The 25,266-nt window shown below is 41.6% G+C and overlaps 2 protein-coding genes across 3 annotated transcripts in view; both read right to left on the bottom strand.

The window, feature by feature from the left end:
• Window positions 1–2,017: 2,017 nt before the first annotated feature.
• LOC117532045 (cell cycle control protein 50A-like) lies at window positions 2,018–11,830 on the bottom strand. The gene is made up of 7 exons (XM_034195271.1): window positions 11,428–11,830; window positions 9,202–9,321; window positions 8,022–8,129; window positions 7,857–7,944; window positions 5,533–5,679; window positions 5,229–5,438; window positions 2,018–4,176 (listed from the first exon to the last, which is right to left on the bottom strand). The coding sequence occupies exons 1-7, from the start codon at window positions 11,674–11,676 to the stop codon at window positions 3,983–3,985; spliced, it is 1,116 nt and encodes a 371-aa protein (XP_034051162.1). The 5' UTR covers window positions 11,677–11,830; the 3' UTR covers window positions 2,018–3,982.
• Window positions 11,831–14,264: 2,434 nt separating this feature from the next.
• LOC117532044 (filamin-A-interacting protein 1-like) overlaps window positions 14,265–25,266 on the bottom strand; it is a 58,957-nt gene continuing 47,955 nt past the window's right edge. For both annotated transcript variants that reach the window (XM_034195269.1, XM_034195270.1), the window contains 2 exons: window positions 17,100–19,893; window positions 14,265–14,833 (listed from right to left, as the gene is read on the bottom strand). In XM_034195269.1, coding sequence (XP_034051160.1) covers window positions 14,633–14,833; window positions 17,100–19,893 — 2,995 coding nt within the window. In that variant the 3' untranslated portion in view covers window positions 14,265–14,632. The remainder of the gene's footprint in view (window positions 14,834–17,099; window positions 19,894–25,266) is intronic.

Here is a 25,266-nt window from a genome sequence, read left to right as displayed (position 1 = left end):
GAAACAGAAAGAATCATCGTAAATATCTAAAGTCAAACAACATAAAGCTGAAAGATGAAGACATGATTCATTTCAAAGTTGCTCGTTGCTGCCACCTGCTGCTTTTCTCTGCACAACGAGAGTTCAGCAACTCCGGAAAATAAAAAAAAAAAAGTGAAGAGGCACAAACTGGAATTCCTTTTAACAACATGCAGTGATGATTTTTTTTTTCTAATCATCTTTTAGGTAAATTGTCAGAATGTCTTTAGTGTTTTTATGAATGATTTTTTTTTTTTTTTACCTTTTCAGCAAAACAATGTCAGTCACGTGTCCTCATATGATATGCAAGTTTGTAACCAAAAACATCCCAAACACACTGACGTGATTTACTGTATTTTAACGCACACACACACACACACAGCTTCCAGAAGTTGAGTGAGTTTTGCCTCGTCCACATGGAAACAGAACATTCTTTATACTTTTTTGTCATTTTCCAAGTGTCCAGAAAACAGGGCACCATTACAAAAAAAAAAAAAAACTGCATCCACACAAAAATACACTGTAGTACATAGGCCTGGAGGTGGCGCTGTAGTGCTCCCACAAAAAAGGTAGCTCCCTGTATACAAACACAGATGACATCATCATTTCACAAAAACACAAAGGTGGCATTTTGACATTTATTCACTCATAAAGTAGCGTTTTTCCAAAAATGCTAGTTCTGCGTGGACGATACGTCTGAACTCATGTTCATGTGGACAGGCGCTTATAATCTAGTGTAATTTATATACAAAAGAAAAAAATAAAAAAGTGTGAGAGGGTATTAACAATAATAATACATTATGCTTTCCCAGGAATCAAAGCACAAAATAAAATAAACAACAAAAAATGCCAATAACATACAATGAATGTTTATTAGTGCAATGGTACAAATATTTCATGAGGTGACAGATGGAATGTTGAATGGAACATTTCATCTGTCACCTCATGAAATATTCTTTCCATTGAATGAATGAATGAAAAAACATTGTTTTATATTACACCTAAAAATGTGATTTTATCCATTAATAAATAAACAAGAGAAAAGGGACTTACATTTTGTTGTGCGTCACTGGTCCTTTGACATCAACGGATTCCAAACAGTTCAACACAAATTTTAAAGAGTCCAATCCGATCAAAATTGTTCTCAGTCAACCTGAAAAAAAACAATCTTGATGATGTAGTTTGTATCCGACGCCGTGCACTTTCTGCTTTTCTCAGTCCGGCAAAAATTAGCAACAGAAATTTGTTGAGCTCTTCTTCCGACAGCAGTTCTACTTTAGCTAGATACGTCCCAGCGAATATTGCAAATGCCTCCAGACGGCTTACTGGATTTGTTTTTTTCTTTCGTTAGAAGAATGAGCGGCATCAGAAAGCTGCTAACGTGCCATCACCGATTCTGTGCGCCCACGGTGGTCGCAGCGTGCAATGACAAATGGGACAAATGATCAATGTCATGTGACATACAAACCACCAATCAAATGACAAGGATCTATTCCGGCATTATGTAATAAAAATTACACAACGCCAATTTAAGAGAACGTCAACACAAAAAAAGAAAAGTGCAACTCAGGTTGTTTTGCTCTTCAAAGGCTTTTTTTTTTGACAGGTTCAACTTATACTCTGGACAAAAATCAAAACATGCACATAAACACTGCTCTTTGTGTGATGGTTTGTGCCCCTCCCACATAGTGCTCAGTGGGCGTGGATTACAGAGGAGGCTTCAGTCTATATACGGACTTCCGGGACATAAGTCACAGAATTCAAAATGAGCTGCCTAAGGCCAAACTCTGCTTACAGCATCTGAGTTTTCACACATGGACATAATTATTAACATAACTGTTTGTTTTAAGATTAAAATCTAACTGTGTCCAACTGGAAAAAGTCATTTTAAGGTTGGTGTTAAGAACCTTTAACGTTCTGTAAATAAAATCATGATTCATTCACCACCTTTAATTGGACGACACACAGACACACACACACACCTTATAAAACCCAAAGGTTTTACATTTAAACAATTTACTGATTACATGAAGCACAGAGAGTAACAGCGGGCTGAATGTGGACACAAACAAACAAACATGAAATTTAAAGTGCATTTCATTTGGTCAACAGTGAAGTAAGTGAGCGAACATTCCACCAAAAACAAACTGTTTCAGTACTATAACCAGTAAGATTCTTCAAATTCACAGGATACGTTTGTCATCAAGTTCAAACTGCTTCAGTCTGGTTGTTGGTTCAAGGTGGTCGATAAAATACTTCAATAGGAAGGTTTCACAACGACGGGTCACAAATCACCAAAATCAAATAAATACATTCATCAGCTCAGACAGAAAACAGGCGTTAAACATTCAACAACCAAGCCCGAAACACAAGCGCTTTTAGAAAGCTTAAACAGAAACCATTAAACATTTTAATATCACAGATAAATAAGTCAGCAGCCCAAGTCCAAAAGCTACGAGCACAGAAACGCCAGCAAACATTTCTTTTAAACCTTTTACCCCGAAGTTCACAGCAAATCAGGACAAGGAGCTCATCGGTGCAGACCCTCATCCTGAACTTACTCATGGACACAAACAGATGACCCGTGTCGAGTGTCTTTGGAAGCCAGATCAAGAACATGCTGCAGGATTTCAGCATGTCAGAGTCAACGGTCAACAGAAAAGACCCGAATGTTGCACAAAGACTAAATAAATAATCAGGAGGAGCATCAGCATCTGGACCTGACCCAGCAGGCGGGTCCCTCAGGGTCCAGAACTCCTACAGCTGGATCAGGCCAAGGACACACCCACTGTTCACCCGGCTGCAGAAGATGGACGGTTACTGTCCAAACCGCCACCCAGGACCGTGGTGTGGTGGATGGACAACACGCTGCACGAGCGCGTGACCTCGGTCATGACCTCTTTCTGGGCAGTTCTTTGATTTTTTTTTTTTTTTTTTCTTCCCCACCCATGTTGGGTACAAGGTTTTTCTGTAAAGTGACACAAAGTGATCTTCCTCCTACCTGAAAAAAATAAGTTAAAATAAATAAGATAAATAAATCTAAACAGTTGTGACCTTTCAGACAAAAACCTCTAAAAGTTCTGTTTAATTATTAACAGGTGTGTTGTCCGTGGGGATCCACGGGATCTAGACTGGGTAGTGTTTATAAAATAGGAACCTGACATTTTTCAAGGGTGGTAATAAACTATGCAAAGTTTCTATAATAAGTTGGAGTGCGAATCTAGAATGTAAATATCAACGTCCATCGTTCACTGTTGTTCCCTGATTTCTCCAAAAATATTTGTCGTTCCTATCAACTTTCCATTTTTTGCGCTGTTCATCCTTGACCCAAAATACATAAACATACCAAACGGCAAATGTCAGCTCACCACAGTTTTTCTGTGTTCGAATGTGCACGCGTGCGCTAATGTCACACCCGGGCAAAAGCTAAAATCAGCATGAGATGTCCTAAAACTAAGATTAGTATCAGTCACACCAAGCTAACTTTAACAGTAGACATGCAGCAAACAAGCTAACAGTGTCCCACAGACATAGTGAGCTAAAATTAGCACCAAACAGAGAGAATGCGTTAATGTCACATACGGATGAGAGGAGCTCCTGCAGGTCAGGTTTCACAACTTTAAAAAAAATAACATAAAAGTGAGAAAGTCTGAGCAGATGTGAGGCTCCCAGCACTGATCACACGGACCACGACCACCTAACATGGACCCACCCCAAACCTAGAACAACTTTCCTCATTGATAGTGAAAGTCTGCACTTTGAGCTGGTTTCTTAATTTGCTGTAAACTCTTCCTGCTGCGGTAAAAAGTTAAAACAAACCGAGTGTCCAAATATTTGTGACCCTGACTGACCTCTGCTGTGGATGCGACGCACGAGGCCAATACTCAAACACATTTACAGAGAATTCGTAAGAAAAAAAAAAAAATCAGCAAGCTGAGTGGCTCCCGGTGCACGTGCGGCACACTCAGTTCGGGATATCGGCGCTGTTGTTGCGTGTGTCGTATTTATGGTGGATGATGAGCAGGACCACACCCAGGAAGAAGCAGATGGAGCCCACAGTGATGTAGGCAATGCCCAGGAAGGGGTTCTTCCCTCCCATCCAGGAGATGGTGCTCAGGATCATCCGCTTCCGGCCGTCAAAGCTGAGCACGGGGTAATCTGATTACACGTGGGTAAAAGAAAAACCAAACAAAGCACAGACTCGGAACTTCAATCCTGATGAGCTTCAACCTTCATCTGAACATCAAGCTGAGAAACACATTCATCTCTTACTTCTCCAACACTTGGACAGTCTTGTGTTTTGATTAGCTGGTTCACGAGAGACGTTTCAGCTGGTTTCCAAACACGCTGTAGTTTTAGTCTTAGCCACTAGGTGTTACTGTCAGTCAGAGGGTCACTGAGCTTTTAGTGTCAAGTCACTAAACACAGATCTGAAACCTTTGACATGCTTTATCTGTCCAAACGAGATAGAAGCATCAATTTAACACCCAAAGGAAACATTATTAAAAAAAAACTAAAACCTGTTTAAAGTGCTGTAAACTGATGACAGACTTGTTTAATGTGTTAAAATAATTTAAACCACAAACTTTCTTTATACGTGTTCTAATCAAATGAAAAGCCAAATTCTTTCCATGTGTCTGATTTAAGGAAAGTCTTGTTTTGACCTGCTTGCGTAAGTTCTTGCTACTCAGTGCTAATGAGCCAAGCTAACCTGCTAACGCGGTGCAAACTGTTGTATGGAAGCCGAGAAAGACACACAACAGCAACTGAATCAAAACAGACGCAATTTTTTTTTTTTTTTTAAAAGATTGATTTTTGAAAGTTTTGAATCAACTCAACAGAAAATAATCATGATTTTGACATAAGCTGATTTTTTAACACCCCTGGTTTTAAACTTTTCTACACCAGTGGTAAACTGGTTTAAAGTGGGTAAAGTTTAGATGTTACTTTTCCATCTTTGTACGTGTATTTTTGTACCAACTGATGTAAACGACAATATGAGCGCGTGTAACCGCATCCTAAAACTTGATGGCGACTGATTTCTTTACACCGACTGCAGATATTTAGAGTACTTGATTAACTGGAAAACAGTTAAAAATGGAAACCACCTTTAATTGAAAAGTTGCTTGGACGCCACCCAGCGCCCCCTACAGGCTGGACTGTATCTCTCTGCTTTTGTTCTTGTGAGAATGCTGCAAGTCAAAGGATACTGTAGGTGATATTCAGGAGGTATTTGCCGCTGGGCAGAGTTGGAGTCATGCTCGACTTCTTCTGGATGATACGATAGAGTTTACGAAAAGTGGGTAAGGCGGCTGTGCGCATCCACACAATGAAATCCTCATTGATAAAACCGTTGTTGTCAGGATCCAGTGGGTCCAGTTCATAGACCGGCTTCCTCCAGTTCACCGGTTTGGTAGTTCCTGGAAAACAAAAGGCGAAACAAGACCAAGCTCGTCACTGGACAACGAGGAAGTGTGAAAGGTCACGTCCAAGTGGGACAGAGATAAAAATCACCTTGGAAAGCTGCAGTCAGGTTGTTGTTGCTTCCACCAGGATTCCTAAACTTCACGTGCTTGTCAGTCCACCAGGCAATACCCTTCTTAGCCAGATGGATCTCTGTTCTGCTTCCATTTACATCAATATAATAGAGCTCAAGAGTGTCTACAGAGAAACGTGGGTCGGGTGGGGGGGGGGAATCACCACCACACAATGAAGTGCGTGTTAGCAGCATTACCCAAAATATAAAATGACTATTCACAAAAGTAGGTCAATAACATTAAGTAAGGCTCAACGCTGTGATTTTATTTTAGCTACCAACTGGATCAACAGCATTTCATGGACGGTTTTTAAATCTGTCAGAGCGGCGACTCTGTCCACCCTCAACAATCTTTGTGAACAAACAGCGATCCTCTTCTCAAAACAAGTGGACTGTAAACAACCGACAGCTGCTAAACAGTCTGCAGCATCATCTGCAGGGTTCCACCTCATTTCACATTTAAGATAATTAACTAAAGACTGTGAAAGACCTGCAGGCGGTTTGTCTGCCAGTGTGTGCTGCTTGTGTTAGCTCTTACAGCTCCGTGACACTCAGAAAAAAAAAAACCTCAGGCTCATCTGTCATCAGGACATTTACAAATTCAAATAAAATGCCACTTCTGGACGTCAAAATTACAGAACTGCTCAGACCTGCTGCTGCTGCTCATACGTCTGAAGGTGAATAAGATGGAAATTCATTTTTAGCATGCGCTGTGTTTGGAGTGCGAGTTCACTTGTATGTTGTATATAATAATAATTTTGCCAGTGACATGATCAACTGATCAACTCATCCATTACCACCAAAATGTCATCTCTCCTTCCTCCTGATATTACTGAATTTTCTGGATAAGACATTTACAGCCAAAAGATGGCACTGTCTACAGAGGTGACAACTGAAAGCTGCCTCTCGATCTGAATGAGGTTCTGTCTGAGCCACACTGCAGAAGGTGGCAGTAATGCACCCTTAAGCTGTATGCCAGCCTCCATAAAATAAGAATAGGAAGATTTGTATGAGGAGGACATGCTGGGTCTTAGGGAACAAGTACAATTAATAAATCATGTTCTCAAACTGAAAGACTGCAAACTTTATTAAAGATAGGGGTAACTTTCATACCACTTGGCGCTCAACTTATCTGCACATTATGGGACAGCCATAAGTGCAACAGAGTAGGACAGCTAAGCTAACTGTATCATGGCAATCCCACAGTGGTGAGGAAGATTGTCTCATGATCGATTCCCGGATGAGATGGTGGATGTGGAGATGACTGAACAGTCTCAGTCTTTACGTCCACTGTTTCTAACAGACGCAGCATACAATCCTGCCCCTGTCACTCTTTGCTGATCGCTGAAAGACTTGTGGGTGTGCAGTGCAGGGTAAAACCTACATCCAGGGTCAATAGAGACATACCTGTGCATGAGATTGTTTAATGTGGAAATGCTGCTGCACACTGACAAACACATGGTACTTGACAGATCCTTAGCCTGGGAAATCCCAGATGATCAGGGTCTGAGGACCTGCTGTAGCCTTCATCCACCTTCACAGTCATTGGGTTACAAGCCATCACCTCCTCTGCCTGATCCGCCACTGAGGATTTCTTGTTTCACCAGAGTCCTGTTAGCCATGTTGTGTTCAGGATTCCTGTTGGGCCTTCATGGTTACCATAACAGCCATGAGGCACACAAGGTCCCCAAAAAGGTCCACACTGTATTTCAACACAACAGGTAATCCCCTATTTGAACCATTACCCAGGTGTCACGGCACAGGCAAGGGGCTGGATTTTTGACACAGGCTAATTATATAATAGTTTTAGAAATGAATAGTTGTTTTAAGAAGTGTATTTAGATTTTCTGACATAAATGTGCACACATTTTGCTCCTCTTTGATGGTTTTGTCTGTTCAGTGGTGATAAGAAGCGGTTTACTCGAGTTCTTTGTGTCTTGTACAATAACGTTAATTAACCTGTTACCTTCTGCTTACTAATACAGGCTGCGCTTTAAGAAATGATGCACTGATTAAATTAATTTTGATTCTTGATGCATGAACGAGTAGCACCATATTTGAAAAATAAACATGGCATTTTATTTCAACTTGATGCATTTGTTATTCCAGATGTGATAAAGACTCCATTGTGACATAGAGTCTGGAAAATATGGTTTATCAACAACGCCATAAATGACCTGTACAATGTGAACGTGTTCACAGACTGTTTTGTCTGGTGCCAAAATGAGTGTGGCAAAAGATATGTACTGACACCGAGAGGAACCAAAGTTCTCACTGTTGGGGAGTGTGCGCTATGACTTACCGTTGAAGAGGCTGTTAGCTATGGCCCCGCAAGGAGCGATGGGCACACCATCGGTTGTCCGGTACGGATCACATTCCTTGCTCGGATTCTGTCGAGTCATCAGTGTTACATTTAAGCATTTCTTGAAAACCTATTTGTGCAAAATGTACAAATACAAGTTTACACCTTGAGAGCAGAACGATCACCGTTCAGCTGGCTGTCGTCCCTCGACTTCACGTAACGTCTGTGGTTTTGATAGAAGTTGGACAATCCATAGTACATGAAGACGTTACTCTGCAGGGAGAAAGTGATTTTACCATAAAATGCGAGTATGTGCCAAAAATGCACTTCTGTAAAACAGAACTTAATATATTATTAACTCAGTGTGTTAGTAAAAACATCAATCAACATATCGATGTTTAAGGAATAAAACTGCAGTGCTTGAATCAGTGCAGTCATGAAAGGAGGCAGCAGTGCCGACCGACCACAGACACCTGTGGGAGGGGGCGGCGGAGACGGGACGGGAGAATTTACAATAAAAAAAAATAAATAAATAAAAAAAATACAGAAAGCAAACCTCAAAGAAAAGTAAGCAGTGGGAAGTATTTGGAGAAGTTTGTCATGTAGACATCAGCAGAATTACTTCTGTTCTGTGCGCTAATTATGGTGTCGTTACAGGTGAGGCATCACTTTGTCATTATTAATATTTTGTGGGTTCAAGTTGTGGTCAGATTGAATTAACACATCGTAGCTGTGACTGGAGCTGCACATCACTGGTGCGCACGCCCGGCAGCACCACAACCGGCGTCACACTGGAAAATATGCACATTTTGAAATTCTGACAAATACTGTGCTGAAATGATGAGTTACTTAACACAAGCTGATCAATAAAAACATTGTTTTTTATTGTTTGCCTTTATTCTCTTATTGTAAAGAATTTATTTCGTTTAGTGCTTTGATTCCTGGGAAAGCCTGATGTAAATAGTCATTACAATTGCTATTATTACAATAATGAATGTGTGATTTTTCGGTATGTAAGTGAAAGGACCTCCTAAACTACTAAAACAAATAAACAAGTAACAAGTTACAGTACATTAATAAAATATGAAATTATTGACAGATTGTCAATGAAAAAATCCTTAGTTAAAGTCTGAGATAATCACATTTAGAGTGCAGCAAGTCAGAACAGCTGACTGAGTGTTTCTGATCATTAATCAATGACCGCCTTCCCAAAGTGCTGCCTGTTTTAAAACAAGACTAATCAATGAGAATGAAACCTTGAGTGCCTCCTGCTTTGGAGCTAAACAGACATTTATCGACAGTAGAGTGGCTTTTATGTTGCTTCCGAGCAGCGAAGGCGGCTCACCTCAAACGGCTGCTCCAAGGTGAAGTTGATGAAGCAGACGCATGGCGTGCTGCTGTTCCAGCTGAAGTTCTGAGCGCAGCTGTAGCACGGACTGGACGCGTCCACGCCGGTGTAATCAATCTGCAAGCAGGGGACAAAAAGAGTCAACAAACAATGGTCAGCAAGCTGTGAAACCACTCATATGCTAGAAAGCAGCACGTGTGTATCGTGGCTTCGTCTCAAACAGCCTAATAAGTCAAAAATGTCATGTGGGTGCTGGTTCACCGAAAAGCTGCTTCAAATGAAACTCTACGTGGTCGTTTTAGCACATGTGCTGAACAACATTCACACACGGTTTACTGAGCCACTGCTGTAATAGATAGTTATTTACCATCATTTAGACCTCATTATTTGAAACGAGTTTGCTTGTCATTGCTGAAATATAAAGGGAAAAATTAAATTATCCATTTTTTTAAATTTTCCCTTATTATTTCATTCATGTCACTGTCAGGCCACGTTTAGCACCACTGCAGCTGTTAACTGCTTTTCTGTGTCACTTTCTGCACAGACAGCCACAGTAACCATTAAACAGTAGCTGGGTTTCATTACAGACAGCGACACTGTCAGGATGTCGACAAAACACGAGAATGAAAGTGACGGAATGTGACGACTGGCATTTGTCCTCTCGCGGTAACCATCAACCCAATGAGGCTCTCGCGAGAACAGTCATTCCAATAGCCATGATGACAGAAGGAGTACATCCCTCTAAACACTGCCTTTTTTTTTTACTTTTCAAGTTCAATATTGCTGCAGCTTTATTTCTCATAAGGCTTAAACTTTTCATTTCTTCCTGTGTTCACACGTTACTGCCTGATGTATTTTAGAATGTCATTTGTCTGTTTGTACATCATATGACCTGTCATAGTGGAACGTGTGTTTCCATTGCAGTTTTGCAAAATACTTTTTTTGAATCACCTCATGAGTGTTAAAAAAATTTAATATTTGAGGGTTTTTAATACACATTTCCATTCACCACATTTTCAAATGACTCCTTCAAATTGTGCAATCTGGAGTAGAGCTCAACCAATATGGATTTTTTTTTTTGTTGTTGTTGTTGTTGGTTTTGTTTTTTTTAAATAGGGGCCAATACAGCAAAAAATTTACAGTACTGACACATACGCTTAAAAAAATGTGAATGATTTCCAACATTTTATCATTAAACCATTAAAAACATGTAATTGCGGCTTGATGTCTTAAACGTTAAACATGAACTTTATTAGTTCATGGGTCGAGGTGAGTGCAGGATTCCCAGACGTAGAACAACTTTTGGGAACTCAGCGTTCTGTTCTGTGGCCATGCGCCAGTGGAATATGTTACGAACTGAACTTATTTCTTGTACAAACTTTTACACTTTTTCACGACTGGTTAAAAATTGGCTGCTCTCGGGTCAGACATGTAACCATAGTGTGATCTAATATCATGTGCTTTGGACACTGTCTGTAATTTTAAAAATTTAATGTAATATATTGTAAATTTCCTCTTTTTAATTGTTTTTCATCAGCCTGTCTAGGGACTACAGGTGGAAATTAGCACGTGTGCTACAACCTAGCATAATGCATCTCTCCTATTTAAGGATAATGTATATTGTGCACTGTCCCTGTCTCAAATAAACAAATTAATTAAATGAAAATTAGGAATAACCATTGGACCGCTCTGTGCCGGACAACTTATGAAATGACTCCATTTCCAACAACCAAAGTGTTTTTCTGCAAAATAAGTTTTCACATTGGCAAAGACAACACAGATACAGATATTTTGGTAAAAGACTCTTATCAGTCGATACTGTTGGCGAACAAATATATCGAACAGTCTCGAGGGTACTGGAAACCCACCTACTGAGGGGCAGTAATGCATAATTAAGACATTTATCCTGCTCCAAACTGGCAGCACAATGATGATGTAGCAGTTCTCAACCAATCAGATGTTCATATTTAGAAACTCATGGTTCAGTCAACAGACAGCCAACATGTCTGAATCTAAACCCTGACGCGGAGGGAGGAGCTGGACGATCACACGGTAGGTGGGGTGGGGTGGGGGGGCTCAGCTCCTCCTGAAGCCCGGGGCCCCGGTGCCTTTTCGTACGGCTGTGTTAAAAATAGATTTGTGTGGTTTGGCGCATAATCAGAGTTATTAATGTTTGTTATAGAACGCTGCAGTTACGTGCAAAGCCAGACAGACAGCAGTCACCTCGAACTCTTTGATGTTGTTTGACGTCACAAAGAGGCCGATGCCGATGGGGATGAAGATGAGGCCGATGACGAAGAAAGCGGGCAGCACGGTGCCGGCGGTCAGGATGGGCTGCCAGGCTGGAAGTCTCTGCTGTTTAAAGGCCGTGTTATCCGGCTTCTTGTTCTTCACGGGGCCGGGGCCGCCGTGACTCGAAGAACCGGAGTGATGCCCGTCCTCTTCCTTGGCGTTGTAGTTGGACGCCATCATGGCTGCGACCGAAATAATCCTCCGAGGGCTGAGTCCAACACGCAGGACGAAAGAAAAACAACGGACAAACTGTCCTCGCACAAGAATGTCACTTCTAACACAAAAAGCCGCTCATATTAGGAGTGAAATATTAGAAGAGTAACTACATCCCAGAGGGAGAAGCAGGAAGCGTCTCAGCCAATAGAATGTTTAAACGCCGCGCTACGTCATTGTGTCGTCATCGTACTGAGAAATATCATTTAAAATTATAAAAAATAATTCAGATACGTTTAATATTAATAAAAAAAACGGTTAAATTTCCAACTTAATTCAAACCTGCACCAGCGTCCAACAGTGTGTAACCGTGTAGTCTATGTACGTAACAGTGCTGAAGTACGATAGGGGGCGCTGTCGCACCAAAGTGGAGAGGATCAAAATATTAATTCAAAATTAATTTAAAAATTAAAAAATCTCTCCAGCCATGCCTGTACTCCCAATTTTATAACATATGTTCGTGTGTTTTTGAGAGTCTTCCTCCTAATAATCTAATCCTAATAATGAAAATTCTTGAAAGGGTAGTTGTAAAACAGCTAACTGATCATCTGCAGAGGAATGGTCTATTTGAAGAGTTTCAGTCAGGTTTCAGAATTCATCATAGTACAGAAACAGCATTAGTGAAGGTTACAGATGATCTTCTTATGGCCTCAGACAGTGGACTCATCTCTGTGCTTGTCCTGTTAGACCTCAGTGCTGCTTTTGATACTGTTGACCATAAAATTTTATTACAGAGATTAGAGCATGCCATAGGTATTAAAGGCACTGTGCTGTGGTGGTTTGGATCATATTTATCTAATAGATTACAATTTGTTCATGTAAATGGGGAGTCTTCTTCACAGACTAAGGTTAATTATGGAGTTCCACAAGGTTCTGTGCTAGGACCAATTTTATTCACTTTATACATGCGTCCCTTAGGCAGTATTATTAGAAAGCATTGCTTAAATTTTCATTGTTACGCAGATGATACCCAGCTTTATCTATCCATGAAGCCAGAGGACACACACCAATTAGTTAAACTGCAGGAATGTCTTACAGACATAAAGACATGGATGACCTCTAATTTCCTGCTTTTTAAATTCAGATAAAACTGAAGTTATTGTACTTGGCCCCACAAATCTTAGAAACATGGTGTCTAACCAGATCCTTACTCTGGATGGCATTACCCTGACCTCTAGTAATACTGTGAAAAATCTTGGAGTCATTTTTGATCAGGATATGTCCTTCAATGCGCATATTAAGCAAATATGTGGGACTGCTTTTTTACATTTGCGCAATATCTCTAAAATTAGAAAGGTCTTGTCTCAGAGTGATGCTGAAAAACTAATTCATGCATTTATTTCCTCTAGGCTGGACTATTGTAATTCATTATTATCAGGTTGTCCTAAAAGTTCCCTGAAAAGCCTTCAGTTAATTCAAAATGCTGCAGCTAGAGTACTGATGGGGACTAGAAGGAGAGAGCATATTTCACCCATATTGGCCTCTCTTCATTGGCTTCCTGTTAATTCTAGAATAGAATTTAAAATTCTTCTTCTTACTTATAAGGTTTTGAATAATCAGGTCCCATCTTATCTTAGGGACCTCGTAGTACCATATCACCCCAATAGAGCGCTTCGCTCTCAAACTGCAGGCTTACTTGTAGTTCCTAGGGTTTTTAAGAGTAGAATGGGAGGCAGAGCCTTCAGCTTTCAGGCTCCTCTCCTGTGGAACCAGCTCCCAATTCAGATCAGGGAGACAGACACCCTCTCTACTTTTAAGATTAGGCTTAAAACTTTCCTTTTTGCTAAAGCTTATAGTTAGGGCTGGATCAGGTGACCCTGAACCATCCCTTAGTTATGCTGCTATAGACTTAGACTGCTGGGGGGTTCCCATGATGCACTGAGTGTTTCTTTCTCTTTTTGCTCTGTATGCACCACTCTGCATTTAATCATTAGTGACTGATCTCTGCTGTCTTCCACAGCATGTCTTTTTCCTGATTCTCTCCTCTCAGCCCCAACCAATCCCAGCAGAAGACTGCCCCTCCCTGAGCCTGGTTCTGCTGGAGGTTTCTTCCTGTTAAAAAGGAGTTTTTCCTTCCCACTGTCACCAAGTGTTTGCTCATAGGGGGTCGTTTTGACCGTTGGGGTTTTTCTGTAATTATTGTATGGCTTTTGCCTTGCAATATAAAGCGCCTTGGGGCAACTGTTGTTGTGATTTGGCGCTATATAAATAAAATTGATTTCATTTCATTTAATAAAGCAAACTAAACAAAAAAACTAAATACGAAAACCCCCAAAACAAATATGTGAATTTTGCTAAATAATTAAAGTTATTAATTTGTGAAACATTTCTACTGTAATACTCAAGAACATATTAATGTTGTAGTTTTAATTATGTGCAACATACATTTTTTCAATCTGGTTTTAAATTTGCATTTAAATTCATATCTTTGTGCAGCTAATTTTCATCCATAACCTGAGCAGGTTTAATTCTTTAATAGACAAATTATAGACGTGTGAAAATGCAATAAATCAAAGCTTTTCCTTCTTAAAATAAGGTTTATTCCAAAAAACATTTCAGTACAAATCATTTAGAGAATCACTTAGAAAACAGAATTTTTAATGTCTCACACTTCTTCCAAAAAATATATATATATCAAACCACACAATATTTAAAAAAAATCCATCACCATTATCTAACAGAACATTGAACCAGCTCAGACCAGATACACACTGCAAATACAAAAAATAAAATAAAGTTTCCCTCTAATGACAGAAATGGATACAAGACAAATACAAAATAATTAGGGAAGAAACATATTTATTATTTCTCACAGTAAAACTGTCTTGTCTTGCATGTATTTTCTGAAACATTACAGCTGCTAAACTCTGGTTGTCGTCTGCAGCACCAAACGTAAATCTGAAGGAGTTCAGCGAGACATCAGTCAGCTTTTTCCGTCGGCTTGAAAACTGTTTACAGCAGGTTTTTTAACGTCGAGCCTCACAGACGGACTCTCAGCTCGCACCTCCAGCTTCACTCCACTTGACGACCCCAGTGACCCCAACGCTGCCTTCCCTGTCTTCAGGTTCTTGGACATTGGAATGCGAGTCGGCCCTGTTCGAGGTGACTGAGCGTCATGCCCCATCTGTTTGGGGACAGAGAAGAAAGTTTAGTTCAAGAATGAAGATGAGGAGCAGCAGAAGAGAAGATAACATTTTGCTGAGACTCTGGCGTTCAGATCCTGGCTGCACGTTCAGCTGTGACTGTCAACACTGGACATGTTTTTTTTAAATCTGCAACATTTCGATTTCTGCAAGTGAACTCAGAATACCACCCCAGATCCTGGATGACAACCACCCAGGCAGACATCTGGTCCAACCCCACCTCTCAAAAGTAACCATCTATCTGCTGCAGCCAGGTGAAAGGTGGGCCTGTCCTCAGCCTTCTCCAGCAACCGGTGTCCTCGACACTGAGGCACCTACATGCTTAGAGAAATGCATGACATTGCTAAAACTTAAGTGATCTGTCTCCCCAAGTAACCGCTTGTTTGACACAGTCATTCCAGAGGAACCCAAGGATCCTCTGAGGAGTCATCAGAAGGTAGCGCTAGTAAAGGGACGGAGAAAAGCTCTTTGGAGCCTCAGCTCCACACAAGAACAAACCCCAGGAGAGCCCAGAGGGTCCTGTCTTTGGAGGGTGGCGGCTGATACGATGCTGAAGGGTCGTCCGGTGCACAGGTCCACACCTGAGGTGGCTTGTGTGGTGCGGCACGTGGAACATCTTTTCCCTCCGTCTCTGCAGGCTCAGACCATTCTGAGTTGTGTTTTTTATTGTATGTGTGGCTCGCCTGTTGGAGTGAAATTTGATGGGGTGCTTGTGTGCCCTGTGGCTGTTTTGATAACTGTGAGCGCCCAACAGGAACCCACAACATAAAACAGCCAATGGGGCTCTGATGAAACAGGAAGTCCTCAGCAGTGGGTCAGGTGGAGGGGGTGATGGCTGTGAAGGTGGGTGAAGGCTGCAGCAGGTCCTCAGAGCCTCATCGAGCAGGATCACGCAGCCATCGATCCAGACTCGCGATCGGTCATGGACCGGACATTTCTTCGTACGCTAAATAAACCCACACGCAGGCATCTCTAGATCCACCCTGGATATAGATTTTCTATGAGAACGATGATGATGACAGATCACGTGTGCATGCAGAAGGTCAAATCAGTGCTGCCGTTAATGAAGCAAAGAGTCTTTGTCAGTTTGTCTCCTAACAAGAGTCAATGTTTAGAATTCCTCCAAAAATCCAGCGTCTCACTGGATCGTTTCCCATCCAAGATGAGTCAGTTTCTAGTTCGGACTTCAATTGATTCTTTCCTGCTGCAGGATTCAACTATTTTTGACATTGTGGTTTCTGATCAGTTTGGTCTGACTTATTTAGAATGTCATCAAAACAACCACATTTAAATATGGGATGATGATGATGATGATGATTCTTCTTCTTTGAACTATCAGCCTCTTTCACTGCTGATTTGGCTCTTACTGGTTCAATCTTTAATGTAAAAACAGCAGCCGACTTGGAACCAGACACACAATAAAATGGGGTGGTATCTCTCCCACTGATAAAGAACACAGCAGTGATGGCCGTGATTTATTGGCCTTTAGACCTAGACTTTGAAAATGAAAGAAACTAGCATATGTAGCTTCAACCACACCTGCTCCTTATTTCCATGGAGCATGTGTTGATCAGATTATTCCCCGTATCAGACCGAGGCACGTCAGGCAGGTGCCAGAGAGGTTTGGTGTATTAGATAAACCAATGTGGTGCATCAAAGTTAGCCGAATGTTAATCACTTTATCCTCTTAATTTGGAGACTTACAAGAGGAAAACATTCAAGGCTTTTGAGTCATCGTGTTAACAGCCTGGAGAGGACGGACGGACTGTCTGTCTGTCTATAAATCATCTAACAAATGTTTCTCATATATCTCATATAGTCTCAGTTTCCAACTGCTTGAGGCCTCTGGCCAGCAGGGGGCATCTGAGAGTTGGCAAACTTGAAGCTGCAGCCACAGATGAATGCTAGAGGCAATAACAACCCATAGGGGGCGCCCTACGTAAGAGACTTTAATTTACCCGATTTAAATGAACTAATCCCTTTTTTAACAACACTTGTTAACTATTACTGGAGTATTTAACAGTTCGTATTAAAAAATGGAGACACGAGAGTCTCCACTGGAAAAGAAAAGCAGCAAATCCTCACATTTGAGAAGCAGAAAATGAGACATTTGTTATTTTGTTATTATTATTAATCTTCTCTCCAGCGAGTCTGTTAGTTTACTTATTTGACTAATCAAACATTCAGGTGGTTTCTACTCAAAAGCATATAGATGATAAAAGTTGATGCACATTGCACCAGACTCACGGTGCCGTGCGTGGCTTTGGGCGCGGTCGAGGTAACGGTGGTGATGGTAATGCTGCTGGTCACTTTACTCGCTGTGCTCCTGGTAGCAGCGGTGGTGATTTGGCGTGGCGAACGCAGAACCGTACCGGTCGATAAGGTCATTTCCTTGCTGTCTGCTAGAGAAGCCACCGGTCTGGTGACCGTTTTTGGCTGGATGGTGTTTGCTAGCTGTATGTGGATCTTGCTATCATCAGGGGTGGAGATGATGCTGGTGTTGTTGTGGGACCTCCGCATGGGGATCGGGACCATTTGCTTCTCTGGCGTGACCTTGAAGACAGCACGGCCCACGGTCATCTCCTGGGGCTCTGGAGAAGCAGAAGCCTGTGGTACTGTGGCCGTACTGACCGTCATCATAGGAAGAGGAGACAGAGGCCTTCCTGATGTGGGCGAACACACACGTCTGCTCTCTGGAGACTTTGCTCTGGATATGGTTGTGATAGTAACTGGGGACTTGGTTCTTTCAGCACCCTGAGGTCCAGTGGTGGTCCTAACTCTGGGTGTTGCAGCAGAGTGAGTGGGAATGATTGTGATCTTGGGTTTGTGATGACATGGGTTGGGGCTAAGGGGTGCTGAAAACACATCACCAGCCTTGGAGCTAGTGATCTCCACAGTGGTCATGCTGTGCTGGTGGTCTGGTGTTACTCGTATGTGCAACGGCTGGCCTTGTTTGGGGGGCGTGGTCAGTTCAGAAGATATATGATCTCCGTTCATGTGCAGTGGCTTTTCCAGGTTGGTCTCATGGTGGATGTTGTCCTTCTTCCTCATCCAGGGAATCCAGGATTTCTTCATACCTAGGTCACTGCTTGATGAAGGGCACCGTTCAGGTGTCCTTTCCGTTGGCTTTTTCAGGCATTTTTGTCTGATGTTGTTCATGATGTGATTCTCCTCCTGAACAGATTTGTGGATGAAGACTGCTGCCGTATCCTCCTCCGCTGTCCCAGTGGACGTTGGATCTGTCTGCACTCCAGTGGACGTCACACCTACATTCACCATTCTCCTCCCATTTAAACTAGGACGTGATACCCGACTATGACGCTTCGTGACCTCGAGCTCTTTGGTGAGATGGAAAACTTCAGTGCTCATGTTCTTGGCTTTCTCTTCCTCTTCCAAGAACCTCTGCTGTAGGACAGAGTAGTCAACTTGCAGCTGGGAAAGCTGATCTTCTTTGTGCATCAGTTCATGGATCTTCTCCTTGAGGGCCACGACATCCACCTGCAGATCCCTGGTTTTGGCCTCCTCTCTCTTGCACTGCTGTCGGAGGTCTTCATGGCTCTTCTCCTCTCCTTTCTCCACAGCTTTGTTCCGTGCTATCTGACTCCTCATTTCATCCACCTGCTGGGAAAGAACATTAGCCTTGTCTTGTTCAGTTATGAATCTTCTTTCCAAGAGGTCGTACTGATCCTCTGTTCTGATCAGATCTCCCTCTAAGACTTCCAAATGTTTGAGACGACTTTTTAAATGCTCAATTTCAAAGGTCAGTTCTTTGATTTTGTTGTCTTCTTTTTTAACAGATTCCGGTATTTTTCCTATTTCGCACTTGATCAAATTTTTCACGCTCATCTTTTCACTTTGCTCAAATGCTTCTAACCTTTTCTTCATTTGGCCAACAGTAGAATTAAGATCTTTAGTTTTATCAATTTCATAGGCCAGCTTACTGCTGAGCTCGACCTTTTCTAAAGTCAGAGTCTCTACTTTGGTTTCCATCTCTGATTTTAACTTGAAGAACTTTTTGCTTTCCTCTATTAATCTTTCGGTCACCTCCATGACTTTTCCCTGTTCAGCTTTGACCATTTTATTCAAATCCTCTTTTTTCTTCTCATCCAACTTCAGTCTTTCCATCAAAGTTCTGCGTTCCTCCATCAGAGTCACCGTCAGTGACTTCAACTTACTCAAGTCGTCCTTCAGGCTCAACTCAGACTTTTCTAGCCTGAGTTCAGAAGACTCCAGCTCTTTCATACGGATCTTCAGAGCAACAACTTCATCCGAGAGCACCTTGGTCACGTCCCGCTCTCTTTCTAAAGAAATATTTAACTGGGTGCACTCTTCCTTACTGATGCTGAAGGGACCCTCGAGTTTCTCCAAGTCCACCATTCTCTTCTGGAGCTTCTCTACCTCCAGTCGAAGGTCTTTACTCTTTGCATCCTCCTCTTGCAGTTTCTTCCTGAGCTCCTTACACTGGCTTTCAGTCTTCGTAATCTCTTCATCCTTTCCTTCCATCTCCAAAACCTGTTTCCGCAGGACCTCTAACTCAGAAATTAAGTTGGAGTTGCCACACTCCCCTTTGCCGATCTTCTCTCTCAGCTCTTGCAGCTCCTCCTCGGACTTCCTTAAGTTCCCATTGCTCTCTTCGAGCTCGTCCACCTTCTGTGCAAGTCCTAAAAGCTTGGCATTAAGCTGGCGGTTGTGGAGATCCTGACTGGCCAGCTTGGCAGTCATCTCCTCATGCCGTTGGGTAAACTCTGCTGATTTCTCCTTCAGCTGGGACTCCAGGCTCAGCAGCCTGTGGCTGTCCTCCCGGGCACGCTCACCGGCCTCACCCAGCGCCTGGTCCTGCTGCTGCAGCTGCTGGCTGAGTTCCTGGACACGCTGGCTCTGCTGGTCTATCTGCTCTAGGTTCTGCTGGCGGTCAGTCACTAGCATCAGGGCAAAGGACTTCAGCTTGACCAGCTCCTCCTGCAACTTGGCCAGACGTTTAGCGTGCTCCTTCTCCTTTCGCACCTGGTAGGCTTTCTCATGCTCAAGCAACCTCTTGAGCCTAGAAATGTGAGCACAGAAAAAGGCGAAATATTAGTTTGAAGTCATTTTTAGGAAACAGACTCTGCAAAGCGTAACTCACAAAGTTTTGGACCTTATTTTGGGGGGAGAAAAAAAATCAGTGCAGGGTTTGATTTGGGGAGTGGAAACAATGTGGACTTCATTCAGATTTGGATGGGTTTCTTTCTGTTGTTTAAGCTTTGGCTGAAATGTCCAGGCAACACAAGCTATGATGCCACCGCGACTCAGTCACAGCTCCAAAATCAACCAGTTCATGTCCAAATCCACATTTTAGAGTTCTTTAGACATTTCTTTGTCCTAAACAGATTTTGATATATCATTCGACTGACTGAATGATTTTAAAGGAACATAAAATTAATTTGTCAGTACTGTAGGTTTTGCTTGTCAAGACAAATTTCTGTCCTTCCGTCCATCCTTCCATCTGCACAGCAAAACCTTCCATGTCTGTAAACTCAAGAACCATAAAACTCTCAAAATTCATTATTTATAAATTAATAGTGGGAGGTCAACGCTGTGTATGCAAAAAAAAAAAAAAAATCATGCATTTCTGACATTTATGAATTACCCTTTTTTGCTGTATTTTGGGTTTCAAGTAAGAAATGTACAAAATCTCTGAAATGCTCACCTCACCCACTAGATGGTGACAAAAGCTGCTCAAATGTCTCGACTGATTATTCATTTAAGAAGTTAATCCTCTTCAGTCCAGGCGAAATTATAATCTTTTTTTTTTTTTTTTTTTTTTTTACACATTTTACAAACTTCATGTCTTGACAGTAACAAGGCTCCCGTTTTGACTTAAATGGGAATTGGTCGGTAATTCATGCATATAGTTTGTCCACAGTAGGTTCTGTGATGAATGATATGTGCACAACAATCATCGGTCTTATCAGACAGATTCACCATGCAGCAAAGTACAGAAGAGTTGGGAGGGAGAGGATTAACGTTTGACGAAAATAAAATGAGGTACCATACAAAAATCAACAAACAGCTGTGTCCTTTGACCTTATGGGTAACTTACGCGTGACACAGCAGCTCATGGACTATCTTACTGAGAATAATCTCTTTGAGCCACTGCAGTCTGCTTTTAGAAAATATCATTCCACAGAGACGGCTCTCACTAAAGTGGTGAATGATCTTCTACTTGCAATGGATTCAGACACCACTATGCTTTTGATGCTGTTGGATCTTATTGCTGCATTTGATACCGTGGATCATCATATTCTACTCGATAGGCTGGAAAATCATTTTAGGATTACTGGGAATGTCTTTGCATGGTTGACATCCTACCTGACCAGTCGTTCTCACTGTGTCCTGTACATTACCTAACCTAACCTTGTTGGCATGAAATATGGGGTTCCGCAGGTTTCCGTCTTAGGTTCCCTGCTTTTCTCCCTTTATATAGCACCCCTTGGGCACATATTGTGATGTTTTGGGATTACCTTTCACTGCTTTGCTGATGATACTCAGTTATACATGCCGATAACTGCTGGTAATCTCATCCACATAAAATCCTTAGAAGATTGCCTTGCAACTTCCTACTTTTAAACTCTGATAAGACTGAAATGATGGTTCTTGGTCCAGTGAGACATCGGCATCAATTTGACCAGTTAACGCTTAACCTAGGCTTGTGTGTCAAACATCACACTGACAAAGTGAGGAACCTTGGGGTCATTTTTGATCTTACGTTGTCCTTTAACCTCCACATTAGAGATATTACAAGGACTGCTTTCTTCCACCTGCAAAATACAGCGAAGATTTGTCCTATCCTGTCTATGGCTGATGCTGAGACCCTGATTCATGCGTTTGTTTCTTCTAGATTGGACTACTGCAATGTTCTATTTTCTGGTTTACTGCAGTCCAGCATTAGGGCTTTCCAATTGGTTCAAAATGCTGCTGCCAGACTTTTGACAGGAAGCAGAAAGTTTGACCACATTACACCCATTCTGGCGTCTCTTCACTGGCTTCCTGTCCCAGTGAGATCAGATTTTAAGGTTCTGCTACTAGTCTATATAGCTGACCAAATTAAACCTTATGTACCGGCCCAGGCTCTGCGTTCTCAGGGTGCAGGACTACTTTGTGTCCCTAGGGTGAACAAAAATTCTGCAGGTCACAGAGCTTTCTCTTATCATGCTCCTGTTCTGTGGAATGATCTCCCTGCATCAATAAAACAGTCGGATTCTGTGGAGACTTTCAAGTCCAGACTTAAGACGCACTTATTTTCCCTTTTGTATAACTAGCATACTGGCATAGTATGTTACTATGCTTTTTACTCTTTTAAATTCATTTTATTAGGAAACGGAGCATGCTGCTGCCTCAACTCTCTGAGCCACTGCAGTCTGCTTTTGGAATGCAGTCTTCCATGAAGACAGCTTGTGCTGTGGCCCCCTGACTATGTGATGGATGGACGCTGGCCCTGCAACCCAGGGTGCTGGACTTATCTCACAACAATGAGCACAGGCACCAATGACTGTGTGCTCATCTCAATAATGCACTTTGTTTTTGATGTTACTTTGGTTTTCTGTTTCCTGTTTCTTCACCTTTGTACAACCCCTGGCAATAATTATGGAATCACCGGCCTCGGAGAATGTTCATTCAGTTGTTTAATTTTGTAGAAAAAAAGCAAATCACAGACATGACACAAAACTAAAGTCATTTCAAATGGCAACTTTCTGGCTTTAACAAACACTATAAGAAATCAGGAAAAATCATTTTGGCAGTCAGTAACGGTTACTTTTTTAGACCAAGCTGAGGGAAAAAAATATGGACTCACTCAATTCTGAGGAATAAATTATGGAATCACCCTGTAAATTTTCATCCCCAAAACTAACACCTGCATCAAATTAGATCTGCTCGTTAGTCTGCATCTAAAAAGCAGTGATCACACCTTGGAGAGCTGTTGCACCAAGTGGACTGACATGAATCATGGCTCCAACACGAGAGATGTCAATTGAAACAAAGGAGAGGATTATCAAACTCTTAAAAGAGAGTAAATCATCACGCAATGTTGCAAAAGATGTTGGTTGTTCACAGTCAGCTGTGTCTAACCTCTGGACCAAATACAAACAACATGGGAAGGTTGTTAAAGGCAAACATACTGGTAGACCAAGGAAGACATCAAAGCGTCAAGACAGAAAACTTAAAGCAATATGTCTCAAAAATCGAAAATGCACAACAAAACAAATGAGGAACGAATGGAAGGAAACTGGAGTCAACGTCTGTGACCGAACTGTAAGAAACCACCTAAAGGAAATGGGATTTACATACAGAAAAGCTAAACGAAAGCCATCATTAACACCTAAACAGAAAAAAACAAGGTTACAGTGGGCTAAGGAAAAGCAATCGTGGACTGTGGATGACTGGATGAAAGTCATATTCAGTGATGAATCTCAAATCTGCATTGGGCAAGGTGATGATGCTGGAACTTTTGTTTGGTGCCGTTCCAATGAGATTTATAAAGATGACTGCCTGAAGAGAACATGTAAATTTCCACAGTCATTGATGATATGGGGCTGCATGTCAGGTAAAGGCACTGGGGAGATGGCTGTCATTACATCATCAATAAATGCACAAGTTTACATTGATATTTTGGACACTTTTGTTATCCCATCAATTGAAAGGATGTTTGGGGATGATGAAATCATTTTTCAAGATGATAATGCATCTTGCCATAGAGCAAAAACTGTGAAAACATTCCTTGCAAAAAGACACATGTGGTCAATGTCATGGCCTGCAAATAGTCCGGATCTTAATCCAGTTGAAAATCTTTGGTGGAAGTTGAAGAAAATGGCCCATGACAAGGCTCCAACCTGCAAAGCTGATCTGGCAACAGCAATCAGAGAAAGTTGGAGCCAGATTGATGAAGAGTACTGTTTGTCACTCATTAAGTCCATGCCTCAGAGACTGCAAGCTGTTATAAAAGCCAGAGGTGGTGCAACAAAATACTAGTGATGTGCTGCAGCATTCTTTTGTTTTTCATGATTCCATAATTTTTTCCTCAGAATTGAGTGATTCCATATTTTTTTCCCTCTGCTTGGTCTAAAAAAGTAACCGTTACTGACTGCCACAATTTTTTTTCCTGATTTCTCATAGTGTTTCTTAAAGCCAGAAAGTTGCCATTTGAAATGACTTTAGTTTTGTGTCATGTCTGTGATCTGCTTTTTTTCTACAAAATTAAACAAGTGAATGAACATCCTCCGAGGCCGGTGATTCCACAATTTTTGCTAGGGGTTGTAAAAACCTTGTAACTGTTAGCATGGCCCAAGCAGAGGGTCGCCCCTTTGAGTCTGGTCTGCTTGAGTTTTCTTCCTCAAATCATCAGAGGGAGTTTTTCTTCCCACTGTCACCTGTGTTCTAACGTTAGATCTTACTGTGTGAAGCGCCTTGAGGCAGCTTTGTTGTGATTTGGTGTGATATAAATGAAATAAGCTGAAATTGAATTGATTTATTAGCCCAAAATGAATAAGAACTTTATGTCATGTTACTCAGCAGGAGCAGTCTTAAAAATAGACCCAATTGAAATGATTTGTTTTTCATGTGTTCTCAAAGCCTCAGTGGTTTCCCAGACACATGATCCCAAAATACAATTGTTCAGTACAGCAGCGATATATGAAGTACTTTTCTATTGGCTCAGAAATCAGTGACATACTGGCTGCAGTTGTGTCTAATTACCACCAGGTGACGCCACAAGCAGTTAAATGGCACAGAAAGCATCACTGACCTGCTTTGTGTGATCTAATGATGGCTGGCAGAGGTACAACCTGAAAACTTGGTGCGAGGCAGCGTCCTGAACATGAAACCATTTACAATGTTTGGCCTCATTTCATCACATCAGCAAAATTACATTGATGCCATTAAAACCAAAGTTATAAACCTTTTGGATATTAAATCTGGAAGAAAAAGTATTTTCTGTTCCTAGGCTGCTGTGCCAAAACCATGTGCTTGATGGGCCATGTTTCTGGAGTTTTTCACGGTGGTGGTGTGGCGGCCACCTTGGTGGCCGCCAGACCTTGGTTTTGGAAATGAAACCTACATTTAACTTCAACTACACATGCTCATAATTTCCATCATGCGTGTGATTATATGTCCAGCAGTTGTATATTGGATATGAAATAAGCACAACAACCTTCTTTTTGTATTGATCTGGTGCATCAAGGTTAAGCACATTTTAATCAGTTTGTCCTCATTATATGCTCTTTTAATTTGGTAAGTTACAAGATGATCACATTTGTTGTTTTTGAGTCATCATGTTCACAAACTGGAGGGGATGGACTCATTTATTCACGTACCATGTTTTCTGGATTATAAGGCACATGAGACATACGTCACATCTGCCAAAAAACATGCATCATGAAGA

This window comes from Thalassophryne amazonica, chromosome 19 (assembly GCF_902500255.1).
Source record: "Thalassophryne amazonica chromosome 19, fThaAma1.1, whole genome shotgun sequence".
NCBI lineage: Eukaryota > Metazoa > Chordata > Actinopteri > Batrachoidiformes > Batrachoididae > Thalassophryne > Thalassophryne amazonica.
This window is presented reverse-complemented; position numbering and strand designations above follow the sequence as displayed.

What these genes read in the sequence shown, in the direction of transcription:
- LOC117532045 (XM_034195271.1), bottom strand. Translation starts at nt 11,676, where the DNA reads ATGATGGCGTCCAACTACAACGCCAAGGAAGAGGACGGGCATCACTCC. An exon ending in CCTTGGAGCAGCCGTTTGAG is followed by an intron (nt 8,130 to 9,201) that starts GTGAGCCGCCTT and finishes TTCTCCCTGCAG; the next exon opens with AGTAACGTCTTCATGTACTA. An exon ending in CCTGACTGCAGCTTTCCAAG is followed by an intron (nt 5,439 to 5,532) that starts GTGATTTTTATC and finishes TTTGTTTTCCAG; the next exon opens with GAACTACCAAACCGGTGAAC.